Raw genomic sequence first — 19,700 nt, forward strand, 5'->3', positions numbered from 1 at the left:
GACATCACAGCAGCCTGAGAGCAGGCTGTAGAGTTTTCTGGATTACAGGGTTTGTGGTTCCTATTTGGTGCCTGTGTTAACATAACAAAACACAGCCTTTGGCATATTTAAATATTTATTTTGTAGAATCACTTTATGTATGAGACAGTAGTTTGATTAAACCCCTGCATCCCAATATATCCACACAGCCTGCTGTCGTGTCAGCACAACAAACCCTTAGGAGAAGCATGCACACACTGAACAGTGCTGTACTGCCACACAGGAGGCCATGGTCCTTTTTCACCTTAATGAACACCCTACCAGCTTACCATACACTGCCTTTTCAGCACACCTCATTTAGGGTGACCAGCGACTACAGTGTGAAGTTTCTGCCACTCAGTTTTGCTGCCATTCATAGAAAGTGGTGTCATTCTTGAACTGCAGTTTGCCACATAATCACTACCAAGCCCATGCTGTCTGTGGGATCTTACAAGAGGCTGCTACCAGTGGATGAGGAAGAAAAGCTCATAACACAAGAATTCAGAATCCATGTTTGAAGACCTCATGAAGTTTCAAAGCTTACTGCTAACAGGAAGTTGAAAACAGGAACCTAACAAGTGTTTTGTTGTTGTTTTTTTTAAAAAAGCAGCTATTTAAGTACAGGAATTTCCAGAGCTATTAATGACAAGTTAATAAACTATAGAATGCTTCAATTCTAGTGAGCAGAAGACCTAACAGAGAGGTAGAACATACCACAACCTACTATTCCACAAGTCCTCCTCCATTTTCTGCAACAGGCTGTCAGTGTTACAGGTGTACCTGATATAGAACAGCCACTGTGCTAGCTGAACTGTGATCCAGTTCCCTGCAGCATTCTTATTCCTGTATCTCATGGTCACCTTAGTAGACATGAAGGAGAAATTTAAGAACGAGCTGCAGGACTGCAGCAAGTAGCAGTCAACTCCACTCGGCAGCAAACAAGCTCATTAAAACCATGCAGAGAGGACAGGGTACCCAGGGTAAATGCTGAAAGGTTTGTGCTATAAGCAGGAGCACAGGGAACACTATTTCAGGAGGCTGATACCTGCTGAATTTCCCATTTGAATATGCTGCAGGCAGTTGTCCTCATTACACCACTTTTCAGGTGGCAGGAAGTTAAGCAGCTAGCTGAAATCCACAGCACAGCAGTTCAGAAATCTGAACCTTTTGCTAAGTCCACATTCTAGCCCTTAATCATCGTTCCAGGTTCTACAATATCATCCTATTGTTCTCCCCAGAATCCAACCTCAGGCTCTTGCACTAAACCAGCTTGTGTTTTCTGAAGAGTTTGGGAGAGTAGACAGTGGTTTTTTTAATGCTATTATTCATGTTGGGTGCACATGGACAAAGTTTGGGCTGACAGAGAAGTAAACCTATGGAGCCCCACTTCCACTTTCAAAACTGAGTTTATTTAAAAGGCAGCAGCAGGTGATACTGCTACAGTGTTGAACTTCTTCCTTTATGTGAATGTGTAGTCTCCTTTTAGAGACTGCAAGAACTGTTTATTGGAACATTAAGAAGAAATAAAACAACACTGATCTAGACCATAAAGTAACCAAAAGATTATCTGAAGCTGAACTGGAGTAATCACAGTCATACAATTAAAGGTCTTCAAATGGTACAGTCCAAAACTTCCTCAGGGCATTACAGCTATCTAGCATTCCTCCTCCCTCACAGACAGCAAAAGATCCAGAAACAGGGCAGATTTCATCAGCCAACAAGTATGCTCTAGCTCATACAACCTGCTGTGGGCAAAGTAGGAGATGTGGTTACCATCCAATCTGGCAAATATTTCTTCAGTATCAAATATCAAGGGAATAGTCTTGGACCTGGCAGACCATCATCATAATCAGCCACCACTGCAATTCAGCTGGAAAGGGAGCCAAGTCTGACAATCACCTCCACGGGAGGCACACAAGGACTACATGGGAGAATGTGCACTGTAAGCAACTCTTATCCAGTCCTCAGTAAGCTTTACCCCTCCACAGGGTTTTCCCCATGACAAAGGCTTTCAGCCTTCTTCACCCTAGTGATTCCAGGACTTCAGGGGGTTTACAAACAGACCCTGTTCTGGCCCATGGGTGCAGTTTTAATATGGCAGGCCACAGCAGCTCTTAAATCATTCTGTTCCCAAGAAAGATGAGTGAAAGCTTCCCCTCTCTTGTCACCATGGGGACTACAGTCTGCTATAGCACTCCAGCTCCAGGACAATGGCCTCTAAAAGCCCCTAACAGTAGTAAAAATGCTATCATTCCAAGTACTGCATTTGCCTAGGATGTGTCCAAGCACTGACTCACGTGACAGACCACAGCGTGAAGGGACTTCTACACGTGACTGTGGTCATTACATGAAGAGCCACTGCACAAAAGAACAAGGATTCTTCTTGGCATGTCCCAGGCTACAGCTGAACAAAGGACACCACCTTGCTTTTGCAAATAGAGTCTGTCTACCTTCTTTGTAGATACCTCTGGTTGTCTCCCAGTAAAAGAAAGAAATACACCAAGAGTCCACCACACCTCCTGTCTTATGCGAACTAGGGAAGATAAACAGGTGTCAGCATCCAGTCAAGAATTATGACTCTTCTTAGCAGGGCACCAAATAGTATCAGGATAGAGCAGACAATGGACAGATTTAAATCTGTGGGTGGGGAAAAGAAAAAGATAAAGAAAAATTAGGTTGGAATTCTCCATGTGAGGAACATAGCAGCACTGAATGCAACACTAAGAGTGGAGGGTGGCTCTACCTTGCCTTTGGCACAGTCACAGGTGCTGACCTGAGAAAACCACCTTGTGAGTGGGTTTGGTCATCTTCTAGTTGATAAAGGTGAAGAAGGCAGGGAGAGCTTGTTTTGGAAGTGGATACTCACCGTGTTGGATCTTGCTGAAGGCCAAACACTCCTCCCACACTCACAACATTGTGCTTGTTCTCAGGGTCTCCATAACTTAGGGTTACCTGTAAAAGCAAATAAACATGTAGAAATTTAACACTAATACAGAGAAGAAGTGGGAATAACAATGTGACTAATCAGCTGTGAAGAAAGACTCAAAGGATCCTGTTTAATGAAGGGTGCCTTATATCTGAACTGGTTAGCTTTGCCATAAGCAGTACTGGCACCGAATGGTGGTTGTCAGATGGACTACTGCTCATCTAAAGGCAGTGTGGGAGTTGCATTGCCCTGAAGGACAAGATGAGTTACAACTGTGATCTTTTTTCAGGGCATTAAACCTGCTAATGTCTGTACCCTCACTAATTAACACATGTTCACCCTCACCTGACATTGCCTGAAGCCTGCAAGCGTAGTGTCTCAGCACAGGGGGAAAACAGAAACATTTGGGCATTAAATGGTTTGCAAAGGACTGCCACATGACAAACCTGGCAACAAAATTTAGATCTCTGGAACTCCATTTCAGTGCTACTCTTCCACACAAGCACTGCATTAAGAAATCTTCAGATTCCAAGAAGACTTAAATCCACAAGTAATTGCAGATACTCTGGATTTTGAGTTAGCTGTTACAGTCTCAGAGAAACAGTTAAATTCACTAATATGAAGGAGATTACATCATGCTGGAATTTGGCCCCAAGTGTACATTTCTGCTGCCTGATACAATTGCCAGGAAAATAAACCCAAGCAGTGTGTAAGGGCAAAACCACACTCTTGTTTTTTTCACGGTGCCAAACAGTAAGAGCCAGGCAGAGCCTCTGGTTAGCCTCACAGCTCCATCTATTGCCCATCAGTAAAACAGTAACCCAGCAGTTGGTTTTTCTTGAGAAAGTAGGATTCTTGAGATTCAGACAAGTTACTCTTAAAAATGATCAATACTATGTCATAGTTATCGATAAGGTACTTGCCAAGACTACAACATCTTTTTGAACAGCATGAATTCAGACTGAGGCTTTGTTAGACAAAGACAGAAACCCCTTCTTGCATGGCAGGCAGGCTAGGCATTACCTCTTTCCACCTTGCTGTTACTGTGACTCATGGCAAGTTAAGAGTTTAGGAGGAGATGGAGAACACCATCCTTAAGCTTGATGTAGCAGAAGGTGTCCCCAAAGGAGGGGACAACTATGTGACCTAACTGGCTAGGGCAAAAGTATGCTAAAAGGCCAAATGAAGGAACTGGGCAGGACAACTCTGAGTGAGTCTGCAGACAGCCTTCTTTGCTGAGGAGTGCTAAAGCTATGGAGAGTCTTCATTCTGATCAGGCTGAGGTGTGATTACAAGAAAAGATGAGGCTCAGCCCTACCTGCTGCAGCACAGACTCGCCTTGTAGTCTCTGCAGGTTTTCCAGATGGGAATGGAACAAGGGGCTGTGCAGGAGCTTCACCTCCAGCAGCCCTTCAATGATGTAGCCAATCGTGCAGTCGTCAGGGAGACGCACTCTTTCTGCAGTGCTGATGAAATTGCCCAGGCTGTGGGACAGGGCATAGGAGACAAGATGAAACATGCTTTAAAGCCTACCCAATGATGGAGCTCAGCTAGGAACAGGGTTTACCTGGCCCAGGGACTCATCTTCAAGGCAAGACCTCTGCTGATGCAGAACCCTGCTCCACCTGTGGCAAACCAGAATTTCACAGTTGTCTTCTGAAGAGAAACAAGAAAATACAGGGTAGTTACTGATCTTTTTTCCATTTGACTGGGCAGGGAAAGCAACCCGAGGTTCTACTGGATATCACATAACGCATGAGTCAGAACAAGACTACAGATTAATTCCTGTTTCTTTAGGCTGCTGAAAGCCCAGCTAGCTGCTCTCTCAAATGAAATGCTCTCTGGCACCAACAGCAGGTGAACCATTGAGGTACCCAAACCGAAGTAGGATACTCAAAATGGGAAACTATAGTCCCACTCCCACCCAATTTCATCTCTCCCCTGGCCATTCTAGCCAAGGGTCAGAGCCAGCTCGGTTTCCTTGAGGAACTAAAAGGTGGTCCATAAGTCCCTTGGCTCCATGTCCAAGGAAACACTTTGGCTGCACAGTCTTTCCTGACAAGTTGCTTTGTAACTGTCTTTCTGGCCAGTGGATTGATTTATCTTTAGGCCTGTCAATATAGCTGACTTAGTGAGGACTTGTCCTTTAGCACATGTATCTTGTGACCGAGGTATGTTTGTCTCCACTTCTTGGAAACCTGGTAAGCACTCACTACTGGAAATGCCTTATATACCCAGAGAGCCTTTGTCACCCATCTGAGACTGGTAGCCTTTGGAGGTTGGTTCAAGATAATGACAATGTGATACTGCTCTCAAAACAACAAAAAAACCAAACAACCCAAAACCCTAAACCAAGGAACACTACCCAAAAAAACACTAAAGAAAGAGTTCAGATGGGGAGGCCTTCCTCATCCCAACATGAGGGAGATCAACATACATAAGTAAAGCAAAAAAACCCAGACATCCACCCAGGAGACTCTCCTGAACATATGCATGCTAGGTCATATTGGAGGTTTGTTTAACCCAGCACCCCATCTCTGAAAACAACCAGGGCCATATTCATAGCCTGAAGATTAAATTGCTGGGGTTTTTTTTATGGCAGTATCCTCTGAACTCTCAAGGTTTTCAAAGCTTACAAGATATCTCTCAGACTAACTGCAGAATTTTCTTACTGATCCATCACTTTGGACGTGGTCAGCTGCTTCAATGGGATGGTCCAGGCTCGGTCGCCCCACATAGACATCCTGGCTGTGTGAGAAGGCAGATAAGAGACGCAGGAGTGTCCGAGGGTTCACGTAGTTGTCATCATCCACATGGCAAAACCATCTCCAAACAAAACAAAGTAAGAGTTACTGCAGAGGAGTGGAGTGACAAAGGAATGAGTCAGAGGTTTAGAGATGAGACTAAGGTCTTTCAGGCTTGGAGCTTGTTTCCCCGTTGTCTTGAATTACAAACCTTGGAAGCTGAAAAGCACCACAGAGCCTCATTTTGTGGAGAGGCTGAAATTAGTACCCCCCCCACCCCCCCTTAGATTATCATCCTTTCCACCTTTCACATGATGCTTGTTTATAAACACTGCTTCATGCTGTGCTCCCTTCCCTATGCTCACCACATTTTAGCTAATACTGCATTCTTTACTGGAGGCAGAGGAGGTTACTCAAGTTTCCTGTGAACACAGAACTAGAAGAAACAAAGTCAATCAGAACAATGTGTTTCACCTACTTTTGCCCAGATTCCAGGAATTTATCATATTCCACAGACATCTTGCAGCAGAGAGCTTGCCGGGTATGGACAGCAGAACAGTTGGTGTTGATCATATGATCCCCTGGAAAAATAAAGCTCAGCCCTTTCAGGTTTGAGAAGCATGTGTAGTCCAAAAAAGACTACAAAAGAAGTGCACATTTGGCACTAATACTGCACATCTGAAGTGCATATGGTGCACACACAGAGAGTACAGCAAGGCTCATGGGTTATGCATACGGCATGCAAGCTGAAGAGCACATAACAGGGTGTGGGTCCGGGGGTATAAATAGTGCCACGAGACTGCGTGCAAAGGAAATGCCTAATATAACTTTGGACCAGACAGACTTAAGCTTACTAACAGGAAGGAAGCGGGTGCAAAGCTGAACCCCGCATTCAAGAAGTTTCAAGCATCTTGTTCAGGTGGTACATTAAGTAGGAGCAGCACATTCTCCTGTGAAGGAGAAGTTTCTCCATTTTCTGCAATGGAACTTGATGGTTGTGCAGCATGAAATGAGGGCTTCCAGGGAAAGCCTAACAGAAACAAAACTCAGCCCAACAGCCTGCGTGCGCTTCCGCTACACACCTTACCTGCTTTCAGGCGCAGCTCCCGGTCCTCCCAGTCTGTGAATATAAAGGTCTGTGGGAGGCAGAAACAGGGTGTCCACATTTGAGAGTGTCAGAAACTAATTTCAGCTTTGCTCAGTTGTAGTCACAATTCCTAACGTTTTGTCTTGCTAGTTTATTTCAAAGGAGCTATTCTGAGTGGGGAGTGGTGGTGGAGAGAACCCCAGCAGCTCCACTCGTGCCTTATCTGCTAAGCTTTAGCACTGCAACCCAGAAGAGTCTAGTTTCAGTAAAGCATCCAAGATTTTACTCTCCTCATCTCAGGGTGGAGACAGACAATTTCCAATGAGGAATGACTAACTTCTTTTTTTTGGTAGCACCTCCCTCTGCAACTTCACCTCCTTTCCCTGGCTAGGAATCATCCCACAGGTGTTAAGCAAGCTGAAAGGAAAGAATTAGTCAGGGTGGAAAGTGCCTGGCAGTAACACTGTCTTGTCCCAACTGCTGGAAAACATTGCATTAATAAGCTTGAATGGACTGAAATTCACAAACAAGGGAACAAAAATCTATATTATTCTATGTAAAGACCCAAATCACTGAACTACTTAGCTTAGATGCCTCAGCACTAGGGACCTTTTGCTACCTTGTAGTATTTTCCATTGTCATGCAGAAGTCAGCAAACTTATTTCTGCTTGGATTATCAATCCCAGACTGCAAGCAAACTTGCTGCATCAGTAACAAGCTTTCAGAGGTAGGTTCGGATAAGTGTTTGGGTAACACGACCCTTCTCAGTCTTACAAAGAAAGACGTTTTCAACACGTGCAAGGAAAGACTCGGCAAGAAAGCACAGCAGCTATCCAGGAAAGCAGAGGGACGAGGTTCCTAGCCGCCCAGCCCAGCCCGCTGGCAAAGCCTCACCTGTCCCCTCGCCTGGGAGATCCAGGTTTGGAGAAGCAAGTCCAGCCGGCTCTTGTGGTACTTCCTTGTGGTCTTCACCGCAATGAAGATGTCCTTCAGCTCCAGACTCTCCCTGGCCGAGCCCCCGGCTGGCCCAAGGCGGCTCTTCAGCACAGGCTGCGGGCTGCCACTGAGGCCTCTTCCCCGGCCGCCCAACGCGCCGCTCGGCTCCCCGCGAGAGCCCGCCCGTGTGCCGTGCACGCCGCTTCCTCCGGGGCCCGCCCGCTGCAGCGGTGGGCCACTAGGCCCGGCGGCGGGCGGCGGGCGACGACGGGGCGCGGCGGGGGGCTGCCCCCGCGGCAGCAAGAGGAGCAGGAGGGCGGCAGCGCTGACGGACAGTAGGAAGCAGGCCTTGCGGAGCCCCAGGCAAGACCCGCTCATGCTGCAGCCCCACGGGCCCCCACCGCGCTGCGCGGCCGCCTCATGGCCCCGCGGGCAGGCGGTGGCTCCGGACGGGCCGGCGCCGGGAGCCCGGCCAGTCCCGGCCAGGCAGCCACTGCGCTGCGGGAGGTGGCGGCAGCACCAGTGGCTGGCGGAGGGGAGCACCCAGGCACCCCAGGCCGCGCTGACCCGTGGGGAAAGTCTCCTCAGGCGGCGTGGTCCAATAAACACGGCCGGGCCTCACGGGGGACGAGAGCCCCAGACAGTCCAGCCCTGCCCCTGCCGCCGCCCGGTGCCCCGGCGGGAGAGGCGCGCCGGGCCGCGGCCCCTTTAAGGGCTTCACCTGTCGGATGCGGTCTGGCGGCGCCGCACGACCCGGAAGTGGAAGCGGGGCCGGCAGGGGGGCGGGAGGTCGACCGGAAGTGGCGGCCGCGAGGGAAGGATGCCGCTGCCCGTCCAGGTCTTTAACTTGCAGGTACCGGGCAACCCTCCCCCGCTACCCCCGGCAGCGCTCTCCCGACGGGGCCGCCGCGGACTGTGCTCGGCGTCCTTCCTGCGCGGTGTCCGGCAGTGCGGCTCAGCCCGGCCCTGCCGCGGCCTCCGGGTGGCGCGGTGCGGCCTTCCTCAGCCTCCGCGGCTGCTGGTGGGAAGGGGAGCCGCTCTCGGTAGCAGTGGGCCCTCGTTGACCCTTCCACCGCCTATGTCGGTATCGTTTCCACCGCCTGTGGCGAGGAGCAGCGCCTAGCCAAGCGTCCGCTCGCACCCGCGGTGTCCCTTGCTGCTGCTGCGGCCCTTTAGCTTGATTTTCGCGTTGTATGTTCCGTAGGTAGGGCTTGGGTAACAGGAGAGTGGACAATGAGGTGGCGGATGAAGAACTGAGAGTCTTCAGTACGGGGGAAAGCTGTAGGAGTCCAGTGGGTGTTGGGGTGTTGCATTCAGTGACCACACAAATTGCGAGTTAACTGTCTTTCTTCTCTTTAAAACAAGTTCTGTGTTAGGGCTCGCAGGGTTGGAAAGTCAGGACAGGATGAAGGATAGTTCAGTATCCAGTTAAGCTTCTTCATCAATGATAGATCTGACAGGTCACACTTCCTCTCGAGTACAGTTTGAAGTGCAGGAGAATTCAGATAGAGTGCCAGTTCATCAGCTTGCATGAGGCCTTGTGAGGTGTCTTCCAACAGGGTGCTCATAAAATCTTGGGGAATGAGCATTGTTTTATTTGGTTTGTGAGTAATTTTTCAGTAAACCTTACATATTCCTTCCAAAATAAAGAGTTAGCTTGAAAATGTCAGAGTTTGCATGTTCTAGTGGGGTTTCCAGCCTACTGTTGGGTTTTTCTTCATTTGTGTGTTAGGAGACAAATACAGAAACAGCCAACCAGCATAGCAGGACACAAATCATTCTGATCCACTCTGCAGTTCCATTCTGCAGTTGCTGTTAGTTTCTGTCATGCTGATTTCTGAGGAATCCATGTGAGGTTTTCACTATGGTAGGCAAACACAGCCTGAACCCCCCAATCCTGATGGTATTTATGATGTAAGGAAAGAGATAAGGTAGATTCAAATGGAAAAAAATAATGGTCTTGGTATGTGGTGACTGAAGTGTTTTTAAAGGTAGTTTTGCTGCGTGGTGATCTGGACAATCAGACTCTTGTTTGCATTCTCCTTCCCTTTCCTTCATGCAGAGAATAACAAACTAGGAAACAAGCTTTTACATGCTTTACTTGCTTTTACTTCACCTTTTGGCAGATATCAGATAAGTGTTGAGATGTGTGTGTTTGGTATATCCCGAGCTGGGAAAGGAGAAACAGGCAGTGGGAGAATACCAGATGCCTTAATTCTTAAAGTTAAGAGATCTGGATCTGCCCTATTCTTCCTCACAGAAAACAAACAGAAATTACCAACCCAATTCAAGAAACTCTCTCTCTGTCTTTAATTTCTTAACAGACATCAAAATCACCAAGAATAGGGCAATAATTTGGTGTTGGTGAGGACAAGGTATTTGGCTTTTTTGTTCTTCCCGAGGTCCACTAATGCAGTTTGTCCCAAGTTGGGTGTTGCTTATGCTAATATCTGCACATCAGTCATCCCTAGGGGGAATGTTCAGCACACTTTTTACTAGGAGGAGGAGGAGGAGAGGAATTCCACCATAGCATACTTGTTTTGTTTGTGGGGCTGCCTAGTAAATTGGCTCTTAAGTGGGAATATGCTCGGGTATTGTGTTGATGGTATTTACTGAGACCACTCTGCTGGTGTAATTCCTCTTGTGATTCAGAGCAGTGCAAGGTTAACACTGGGAGAATAAAAGTCTGTTGTTCTTGCAAAAGAAAATCTGCCTGAACAGTTGAACTTGGGTAACTCCAGTAGGATAGTTCAGCTGGTGGCAGATTTTTGCAGTGCAGGTAATTTTTTCCTCAGTGTTTAGTTAGCAACTGGAATCCCCATGCTGCAGTCTGGTTTTGATACTTTTAACTGCATTTCAAAAGTTTAACAGTTGTTACCTTTCTGTTTTTCCACTCCAAATTTGTAACTTTTAAGCATTGAAAGCAGCTTTCAAAGGTTCTAGTGAGTTTTTGGGATACTTTTTGACTCGGAGCTGCATGAGTGTTAATGCCTGCTCTTGCTCGGGGAAGAGAAATATTGTCATTTGCAATTTAGCCTACATGCCTGAGGTACTTGGAAGAATCAGATTCGTTGACCCCCTCACTTTCTTGCTTGATAATCTGCCAGACAAAATCAAAGCAAAATGCTCTGTCCAAGTGCTGAGCCTCAGTGCTGCTTATTTTAGAGCAAGCGTCATGCTGAGTGCTAGTGTTGCTAGAGACAGATCCGAAACACATCTAAAGACTGAGAGGTGCCTTTTTTTTTGCTGGGTTGGTTGTTTGGTTTTTTTAATGAAAATAATTTAGTGCCTATTTAAGCAACTCCTTAATGGATTGAACCCCATAGTTGTTTTGTACTCAAATCTAATAAGCTGCCTTTGACCTCATTTTGCTGTTCCAGGGTGCGGTTGAGCCCATGCAGATTGACGTAGATCCACAAGAAGATCAGCAAAATGCACCTGATATCAACTATGTGGTGGAGAACCCCACTCTGGTATGTACTGGCTGAGGACTAGTGTGTTACATTTCTTCCTTCCAGGGCTTGGAAAAGCTTCCTCCCTCTGTTAAGTGTTCAGAATTTAAACCTCAGATCCTTCCTCCGGAGTAAGAGTCCCTATTTGATCTCAAGGGAGATGCTTTAAAGAATTAGTATGAGCAAATTGTCATGTGGAAACTATTTTTCAAGGGAAAACTACATCTGGAATGGTTGTCTGGGTTAGGAAACCTCAGCACAAAGGACAGAATCTTGACAATGTTATTACCAAGTGCTGCATTGGCCTTAAGGGACAGCATCAGCCCTGGAAGAAGAAAGCTCACTTGTAATGGACTGTATTTCTGAGGAAAATGCTACTGCTTGAGGAAAGCAGAAATGTTCTGAGTCATCGAGGTCAAGACTGCAGGGGAATGAGTGCAGGTGACAGTGCAGCAGCCTGGTTTAGTTCTGCTTTCCTCACCTTCTACGACCTGGCTTTGTCTGCAGGACTTGGAGCAGTACGCGTCCAGCTACAGCGGGCTGATGCGCATCGAGCGGCTGCAGTTCATTGCTGACCACTGCCCACAGCTGCGGGTGGAAGCTCTCAAGATGGCACTGTCATTTGTCCAGAGAACTTTCAATGTTGATGTGTATGAAGAAATCCACAGGAAGTTGTCTGAGGCCACCAGGTAACTAAGAGAGCAGGGGAAAGTTGGGAGCTTTGTAGACTGAGTTAAGACCAATCAGTGTGCAGCAGTGGGGGACTTGGCACCTAGCGCTGTCATTTTGTTATGCAGATTGTGTTTGCTCTTAGAATCTGATGGCAGTGAAATGTGTGTGTATGTATGTGTTCAGATCTAAGGTCTCACACTTTTACATGGAAGACAATCTCTTAGTCTGATCTCATTCTGAAGTCTTGGTGTTTTTTGAAGAAGGAGAGTTTAGCCCCTGCAACTGCTTCAAACCTTAATGTTGTCTTTCCTTAGGTAGACTATGGAGATGAAGCCTCTTCTAGATGCTTTGTGTTCATAAATTTGAAGCTTTATCTAACTGTTTGCCTTGTTCTTGTGGATTTTTGTTGCTTTGTTTTGGTTGTGGTCTGGTTTGGTTGGGTTTGTTATTGTTTTGGGTTCTTTTGTTTGTTTATTTGGGTTTTTTCCCGCCCTGACAACATGTTTGCTGTTAAGGAGAGCAGTTGATACCTCACCTTGCTGTCTGCACTTCCTGGATCTGCACTGGTTTTGTTGCCATGCAGATTTGTTGGTTTGCTCTGGGAGTCTTTACCATGTATGTGTCACAGTATGTTCAAAAAAACCCAAACCCCGAACAAACAAGCAAAAAACCCCCAGAGCTCAAAATGTGGTGGGTTGGGTTTGGGTTTTTTTTCTTGTTTGTTTACAGCATAAGAAAGTGAGTTCAGTGCAAGTAGAGGTGTTGATCTGAACTGGATGGGAGCAGTAGTTGGGAAGGATCTGTACAGTGCAGCTTTGCTAGCAAACCGTTGCTGGGGAGAGGAGAGCTTGTAAACACATCCACCCTGTGTCCTGTCTGGAGATGTTTGATTAGATTCAGTGACTCTTCACAGCCATTAAATACTCTCATATAACATAGTCCACTGCAGCACTCTTACTAACTTGCTCTCGATTTATAGAGCAGCTTAGTTCTTTACAATTACCAAGAACTTGCTTGTTAACAAAATACCTGCAAAAGATCATTTTGAGAAGGACTTGTAAACCTCTCTGGTGCTTCTGTTAGGTTTTGTGTGGAAAGCTCAGCGGTCTTTTCCTTTTCTCCCCGCCCCCATCCTTGTTCTCTCTTTGGTTTCTTTTGTGGCTGCAGTGCTCTTTGTTAGGGTAACAGTGCCAGGTACCTGGCACAACTCTGTTGTGAAAAGCTTGCAGCATTATAGCCCCATTCAAACTCTTTCTTTCAGAGAACTGCAGAACACACCTGATGCTGTCCCTGATAGTGGAATTGAACCCCCTCCGCTTGACACAGCCTGGGTGGAAGCTACACGCAAAAAAGCTCTTCTTAAGCTGGAGAAACTTGACACAGATCTGAAAAACTACAAAGGGAACTCCATCAAGGAGAGTATCAGGTGAGATGCAGAAGGCTCTGCTGGAGCAAGGAAGAGCATTTTGCTCCTCCAGGCACTGAAACGCAGGTCAGGGTGTTGAGTTGCTTGTTTGGAGCAAACTGACTGTGTCCCTTTCTGTGCACACAGTTCATTGGTATTTTAATTCCTGTGCTCCAGGAGAGGCCATGATGACCTGGGTGATCATTACCTTGACTGTGGGGACCTCAGCAACGCTCTCAAGTGTTACTCGCGAGCCCGTGATTACTGCACCAGTGCTAAGCATGTTATCAACATGTGTCTGAATGTCATCAAGGTAGGCAGGTTGGCAGGAAATGGCACTTGGTGTCTCTCTGATACCTGCTGTAAAGTTCATCTGTACTTTGGTCACACTTCTTGTGTCTGCAGTGATGCTGCTTATCTAAGTAGCACCACTTATCAATGCCTGTTCTGCGCTGTTTCTCTATAGGTCAGTGTCTACCTCCAGAACTGGTCTCATGTTCTGAGCTACGTAAGCAAGGCTGAGTCTACACCAGAAATTGCAGAAGTAAGGTCCTGCTTTTTAACTTACATCAGTTTTCCCTTTGTTTTCTGTCTCCAAAATTCTGTAAAGCAGTTTCTTTCTTTCCACCTTTGTGACTTGCTCCCTATAAGGGGAGGGGATTGGACTAGATGACCTTCAGAGATCCCATCCAACCCAGACCATTCTATGATTCTATAAGACTCCCTTTGTCTTGCAGTCTGCTCTTCCTTTCATCTGCCTCCCTGGCTGCTGTACTATTCCTTTTGAGATACACTGTTGCCTTTCTCCCATGATACATGTATAGGAAATTCTATTTGTGGTAAACCCAGAGACTTCCCATCCTCCATTCTTGCCGTCTTTCCCAAGACAAATGGATGAAGTTATCTTGCTGATGAGATTTGCAAGTTAATTATTAGGATGAAATGTCCCAAGGACAGTTGTAATCAAAATGGTTTTCACACTGATAGCTCACTACTGCTTTTTTTCCCCCATCTTTTAGCAAAGAGGAGAAAGAGACAGCCAGACACAAGCAATTCTCACCAAACTGAAATGTGCAGCAGGTGAGTGAGTCCTTCAGCCTTCCCTGTTGTCTGCCTATCATTCTGGTAGCTCTCCAGAGGGCTCTTTGAGAACATTCTGTGCTTGGTTTATTTTTTGACAGGTTTGGCAGACTTTGTATTTTCTCACCAGAAATGCAAAATGTACTAAGGCTGATGAGCTGGGACTGCTGGCTTGCTTTTGCTGTTTCTTTCTTCTCTCTGAGTTTCTTCAGAGAGGATGCCAGTGGGAGTCACTGCAGTTCAAAGGATGCTAGATACTGAGATTCACATTTCACTTCAGTGCTGCAGACACTAGCAGCTGTGTGGGAGCCTGTCCTGCTCCCCAAATGTTGCAATTTCTCTTCATTTCTCTGCTGTCATAAACAAAGGATTTGCTTTTCCTGGTTCCTAGGCTTGGCAGAGCTGGCTGCTCGGAAGTACAAACAGGCAGCAAAGTGCTTCTTGTTGGCATCGTTTGATCACTGTGATTTCCCTGAGGTGAGGACCAAGAGGGAGCTGTGTAGATGTGGATCTTGGAGGGGATGTTCTATGCATTAGGTTGTAAAATTCAGATACTGTAGTTATTCTCACAGCACCCCTGTACAGCTTGGTAGTGCTGTGAACTGTGGGTTTGGGTCTTTTGTTGGCTTGCTTTTTTTTAAAGTCTCTGGTTTGGGTTCTCAGAATGATCTGCTCTAGGTCACAAAGAGTCACCTGTGAGATATGCTTATCTGTGTAGCTCAATCAAAAGACTGTCTGCTGAAACTGGTTTCTGTTCTCTTAGCAATGGACAGTCTGGGTGAATGCCTGAGAGCATGCTGAGTGCTTTTGGCAAGGACTAACCTTGTCACTGTGTGAAGAAAAGGCCTGGGATGGAATACTGCATTCCAGCTACTGCCATTTTAGTCATCAGTGAGACAGGTGTCTCTCTCTTTCTCTAGCTGTTATCTCCTAGCAATGTGGCTGTGTATGGTGGTCTCTGTGCCCTTGCTACCTTTGACCGTCAGGAACTACAACGAAATGTTATCTCCAGCAGGTAAGTGATGCCTTGGGAGGAATTTGTATGTATTGGACATCTTTTGGTACCTGGGATTGTGAGGGTGGATTTCTGGCAGGAGCAATAGATACCTTATTACAGGAGAGAAAGAATCACTGAGCCTCAGTTTGGCTTCAGCATTAAGTGCCATTTCACTGTCTAAAACACAGCTGAGACTTTCCTAGTCTAATGGAAGTTTCCAACCTAGGTCAAATCCAATATCTACACACCCCAATTTTCCATCTCCATCAGCAATCCAGATCAGATTCTAAATCAGAGGGACAGAGCCCTACAGGAGGCAGCCCTAAGATAGTTTGCCTTCATGTTACCACTCGTTCTGCTGTATATTAATTGCATTAATACAATTTAATGGTTGTTAATACAACTGGAAGTGTACAAGGCTAAGAGAGCTGCAGTCTTTGGAAGAAAATGGGCACTTGTGTGTCATAGATTGAGTTACAATGATAGGGAATTCCTGGCAGCTAAGTTTGGATTGAGGTGGAAAGAGGGTTGTTAGCCCTGCTATTTATATTGGCTGATTTAGAGGGTGAGTTCCCAAGGTTTGGAAATCTGTGTTGGAGAATTGGGAGAGCACTGAGAGAATGTACATCCCAAAGATGTCCCATAGTTGTGATAGGTTATTTTCCTGAGACAGCTGCATGTTGAACCTACCTGTGCCATGCTGTACTTGGTGAAGGCTTTACTGTGACAGGGAGCAAAGCTGGCCAGCACTGACTACAGTGCATGTGCAGATGTGGCCAGTGTTCTCTGGTGGTGTGTCCTGACTTTTGACCTATTGCCCTTCATTGTTTGGTTTGTGTGGACAACTGCTTCTGCTTCTTGGTTTGTCAGAAGTCTGTTGCCTTCCTTCACCACAGCTCTGATGCTGTGCTGCAGCTGTCTCTATTCCAGGCTCCCAGTCCTGCTGAAAATGGGCTGTGTGGTCTGTTAGAGAGTGAATTCTTGGAATCTTCAAATGATAGTGAGAGTTTGTAACCTTGCAACTTGGAGTGATGGGGCTGTGGGGTGTTCCAGTGTCTGATCATTACCATCTTTATCTGTAGCTCCTTCAAATTATTTTTGGAGCTGGAGCCACAGGTTCGTGATATCATCTTCAAGTTTTATGAATCTAAATACGCTTCGTGCCTGAAGATGCTGGATGAGATGAAGGTGAGTTGCAGGGGGCAATGCAGAACAGACCCTAAACAAACTCCCTTCACTTATTTTTCTGTGAGAAGCAGTGACTCTGAAAAGAAGTGACTAGAGTGTCCAGGTCTTCTGTGTCTTCTCTGTCCTGGGGTGGTGAATGGAAGCTGGGAACGGTTTATCAGTAGAGAGCGATGAGAAGCGATACATTTGTAACATGTATTGCTAGTTCTGTTCCTTCTTGCTTTACGGTGGTGTCTTGCTGTTGTGCAATGGCCTTAAGGTTTAAGTGCGTACACATAGAGGGTTCAGAATGTAGGAACAGTTTATTTTTCAAGGCTGCTTCTCAGCTCCTGATTTATTTTGTTTTGGCACAGGACAACCTGCTGCTGGATATGTACCTGGCGCCTCACGTCAGGACGCTTTATACCCAGATTCGAAATCGTGCCCTGATCCAGGTAATTATGCCCATAGTCCTGGGAGGTGGATGAACAGCCAGAGGCCACCTCTCTGGAACTGCTTTCCCCGTGTTATTTCAGAGGGTGAGGAGTACACTTGGCAACTGAATATTTTCTTCTTCCTAGTACTTCAGCCCCTATGTGTCAGCAGATATGCGCAAGATGGCCACTGCCTTCAATACCACAGTGGCTGCTCTGGAAGATGAACTTACTCAGCTGATCCTGGAGGGACTGATCAATGCCAGGATAGACTCTCACAGTAAGGTGAGTGCATCGGAGCCACACCTGGCAGACTGAAAGGCTGCACTGAGATTCGAAATGCTCCATTCCTGGGAGACTTTGAAGCTGCACTCATCTGTTGTGACTGTTGTTTTCAGTGGGGCTCACCTGGGAGTAAACTCAGACTCCATGAGCCCCCTTGGCTCTGTTCCCTGGTGCACAGCCCAGCCCTGGATGTGTTTAAAGGTGGTTTGGATGCGGTGCTTGGGGATACAGCTTAGGGGTGAACCTCATAGAGCAGGGTTCTCCGTTGGTCTTCTCCAACCTGAATATTTCTGTGATGGAGTTCTGTGACAGAGGGCTTGCTGCTGTGGAGCCCTCTGGTAGCTCCTGTCTCCCATTCTGTGCACTGGTTGCAGATTCTCTATGCTCGAGATGTAGATCAGCGCAGCACAACCTTCGAGAAGTCTTTGCTGATGGGCAAAGAGTTCCAGCGCCGCGCCAAAGCCATGATCCTGCGGGCCGCTGTCCTGCGCAACCAGATACACGTCAAGGTATGGCTGCCCTGCAGGGGGGCTTCGAGGCAGGCTCAAAATGTCCCAGGTTTCATTCACTTGTTTATTTATTATAAACTGAAACTGTGACATTTGGGTGAATGGAGGATTGTGGAGGGGAATGGATTTGTTGTGCTCATGACTGGACAGGTTCTCGCCCTAGTGAAAATGAGCCTGCAATGTGCCCAGGCAGCCAAGAGGGCCAATGGCATCCTGGCCTGCATCAGGAAGAGTGTGGCCAGCAGGAGCAGGGAGGTCATTCTGCTCCTGGATACTGCACTGGTTAGGCTGCAGCTCGAGTACTGTGTCCAGTTCTGGGCCCCTCAGTTTAGGAAGGAGGTTGACTTGCTGGAACGAGTCCAGAGAAGGGCAACAAAGTTGGTGAGGGGTTTGGAACACAAGCCCTGTGAGGAGAGGCTGAGGGAGCTGGGGTTGCTTAGCCTGGAGAGGAGGAGACTCAGGGGTGACCTTATTGCTCTCTACAACTCCCTGAAGGGAGGTTGTAGACAGGCAGAGGTTGGTCTCTTCTCCCAGGCAGCCAGTACCAGAACAAGAGGACGCAGTCTCAGGCTGTGCCAGGGGTGGTTTAGGCTGGATGTTAGGAAGAAGTTCTATACAGAGAGAGTGATTGCCCATTGGAATGGGCTGCCTGAGGAGGTGGTGGAGTCACCATCATTGGAGGTGTTCAGGAGGAGACTTGATGGGGTGCTTGGTGCCATGGGTTAGTTGATTGGGTGGGTTGGATTGGTTGATGGGTTGGACGTGATGATCTGGAAGGTCTCTTCCGATCTGGTCTGGTCTGGTCTGGTCTATTCTATTCTATTCAATTCACATAAGGCACAAGCATTTCTGGCCCAGTACGTTGACCTGCTTGTACCACACGGAGTGTCCTTTGCAGTTCATTTACTTGGGTTAATTCCAGCTAGACTTCATTGTGCCTGATTCTTCAGACACACATCTTTCCTCAAAACAGAAGATTGTGTGAAGTAATTTTTCTTCATTTATTTTTTTAGCAGGGGAGGTAGAAAAATGAATGACTTGCTTTGGAGTATTCCTTCCAGGATGCACTTCCTAAAGAATGTCCATGGGGAGGACGTGCTATCTGCCACAGAATGGGTTCAGTTCTGTAGTATTTTAATCCCTGTGATAGATAAATAACAGCTAGGATCCAGCTTCTAGGGCAAACAGCACCTTGTACATAGTAAACAGAAGAGTGATTTAGAAGTTCTGGTTTGGCTTCTTTTGAGCTATGTATAGAAGTTGTAGACAAAGCTTCATCAAAGGCTCTGTTATTTCTGAGTTGGGATTATGCTCTCCCCCTGCTGTTACCCTGCTGTGCTTCACTCTAGGGAAGCACTCTGCACGCTGTGTACATCACTAACTCAAATGTGCTTTGCTCTTGTTGCAGTCTCCTCCAAGAGAAGGTAGCCAAGGGGAGCTTACTCCAGCTAACAGCCAGTCCAGGATGAGCACCAACATGTGAAAAACTTCATGCACTACCGAAAGAAATGGTCCCTCCAGGACTGTACCCAGTGTCTCACCCACTAACTGCTGAGCTTCACAAACTGTCCCTGTCTCCCTCACTTCTTGTTTGGATTCAGAGGGTCAGGGGCTGATGGTGGGTAATACAAATATTCCAATAACTTCAATTCTCCTTGAAAAGAAATTGTTTCTAAAAACAGCATCCCTGCAATGGGTCATCATTTCAGTTTTGGTAAACATCCTCCTTCACTCTCCTCCTTCCACCACTCCATAAAGAGCTGGCAGGTTACTCATACAGATGCTGATTTGAGAGTTTTTCAGCTGCTATTAGTTTTTATTGTTTCAGAGCTGCAAAAAAATAGTTAGTGTTAAGCTGAATGGACAGGCATGAGCAAAGATGGATTTCACTGGCCTGAAGGTGTTGCCTTGATTCTGAGCAATGCTGAGATTGTGTTGATTCCAGGTAAATTTAGGAGTGTGTTGTTCTCAGTTACAGAGCTAGAGTT

The 19,700-nt window shown here is 46.7% G+C and overlaps 2 protein-coding genes across 6 annotated transcripts; one reads left to right on the forward strand and one right to left on the reverse strand.

Moving 5' to 3' along the window:
- Positions 1–97: 97 nt before the first annotated feature.
- RFNG (RFNG O-fucosylpeptide 3-beta-N-acetylglucosaminyltransferase) lies at positions 98–8,433 on the reverse strand. 2 transcript variants are annotated; one of them, XM_068151366.1, is made up of 8 exons: positions 7,670–8,433; positions 6,776–6,824; positions 6,167–6,269; positions 5,617–5,770; positions 4,512–4,597; positions 4,263–4,428; positions 2,885–2,970; positions 98–2,655 (listed from the first exon to the last, which is right to left on the reverse strand). In XM_068151366.1, exons 1-8 carry the CDS (start codon positions 8,087–8,089, stop codon positions 2,583–2,585), a joined length of 1,137 nt encoding a protein of 378 aa, XP_068007467.1. In that variant the 5' UTR covers positions 8,090–8,433; the 3' UTR covers positions 98–2,582. The 2 variants fall into 2 exon arrangements, with proteins under 2 accessions (XP_068007467.1, XP_068007466.1); XM_068151365.1 differs by having other exon boundaries at positions 4,512–4,600.
- GPS1 (G protein pathway suppressor 1) lies at positions 7,975–19,361 on the forward strand. Of its 4 annotated transcripts, none has more exons than XM_068151363.1 (15): positions 7,975–8,074; positions 10,036–10,086; positions 11,092–11,184; positions 11,671–11,852; positions 13,097–13,261; positions 13,418–13,553; positions 13,707–13,784; positions 14,260–14,320; positions 14,712–14,797; positions 15,241–15,335; positions 16,400–16,505; positions 16,859–16,939; positions 17,066–17,203; positions 17,578–17,712; positions 19,121–19,361. In XM_068151363.1, exons 3-15 carry the CDS (start codon positions 11,107–11,109, stop codon positions 19,193–19,195), a joined length of 1,416 nt encoding a protein of 471 aa, XP_068007464.1. In that variant the 5' UTR covers positions 7,975–8,074; positions 10,036–10,086; positions 11,092–11,106; the 3' UTR covers positions 19,196–19,361. The 4 variants fall into 4 exon arrangements, with proteins under 4 accessions (XP_068007464.1, XP_068007461.1, XP_068007462.1 ...); XM_068151362.1 differs by lacking the exon at positions 7,975–8,074 and adding an exon at positions 8,545–8,564; XM_068151360.1 differs by lacking the exons at positions 7,975–8,074; positions 10,036–10,086 and adding an exon at positions 8,473–8,564.
- Positions 19,362–19,700: the final 339 nt, after the last annotated feature.

Source organism: Melanerpes formicivorus, unplaced genomic scaffold (assembly GCF_026170545.1).
Source record: "Melanerpes formicivorus ecotype bairdi unplaced genomic scaffold, bMelFor1.0.p_v2 SCAF_21, whole genome shotgun sequence".
NCBI classification, from domain to species: domain Eukaryota; kingdom Metazoa; phylum Chordata; class Aves; order Piciformes; family Picidae; genus Melanerpes; species Melanerpes formicivorus.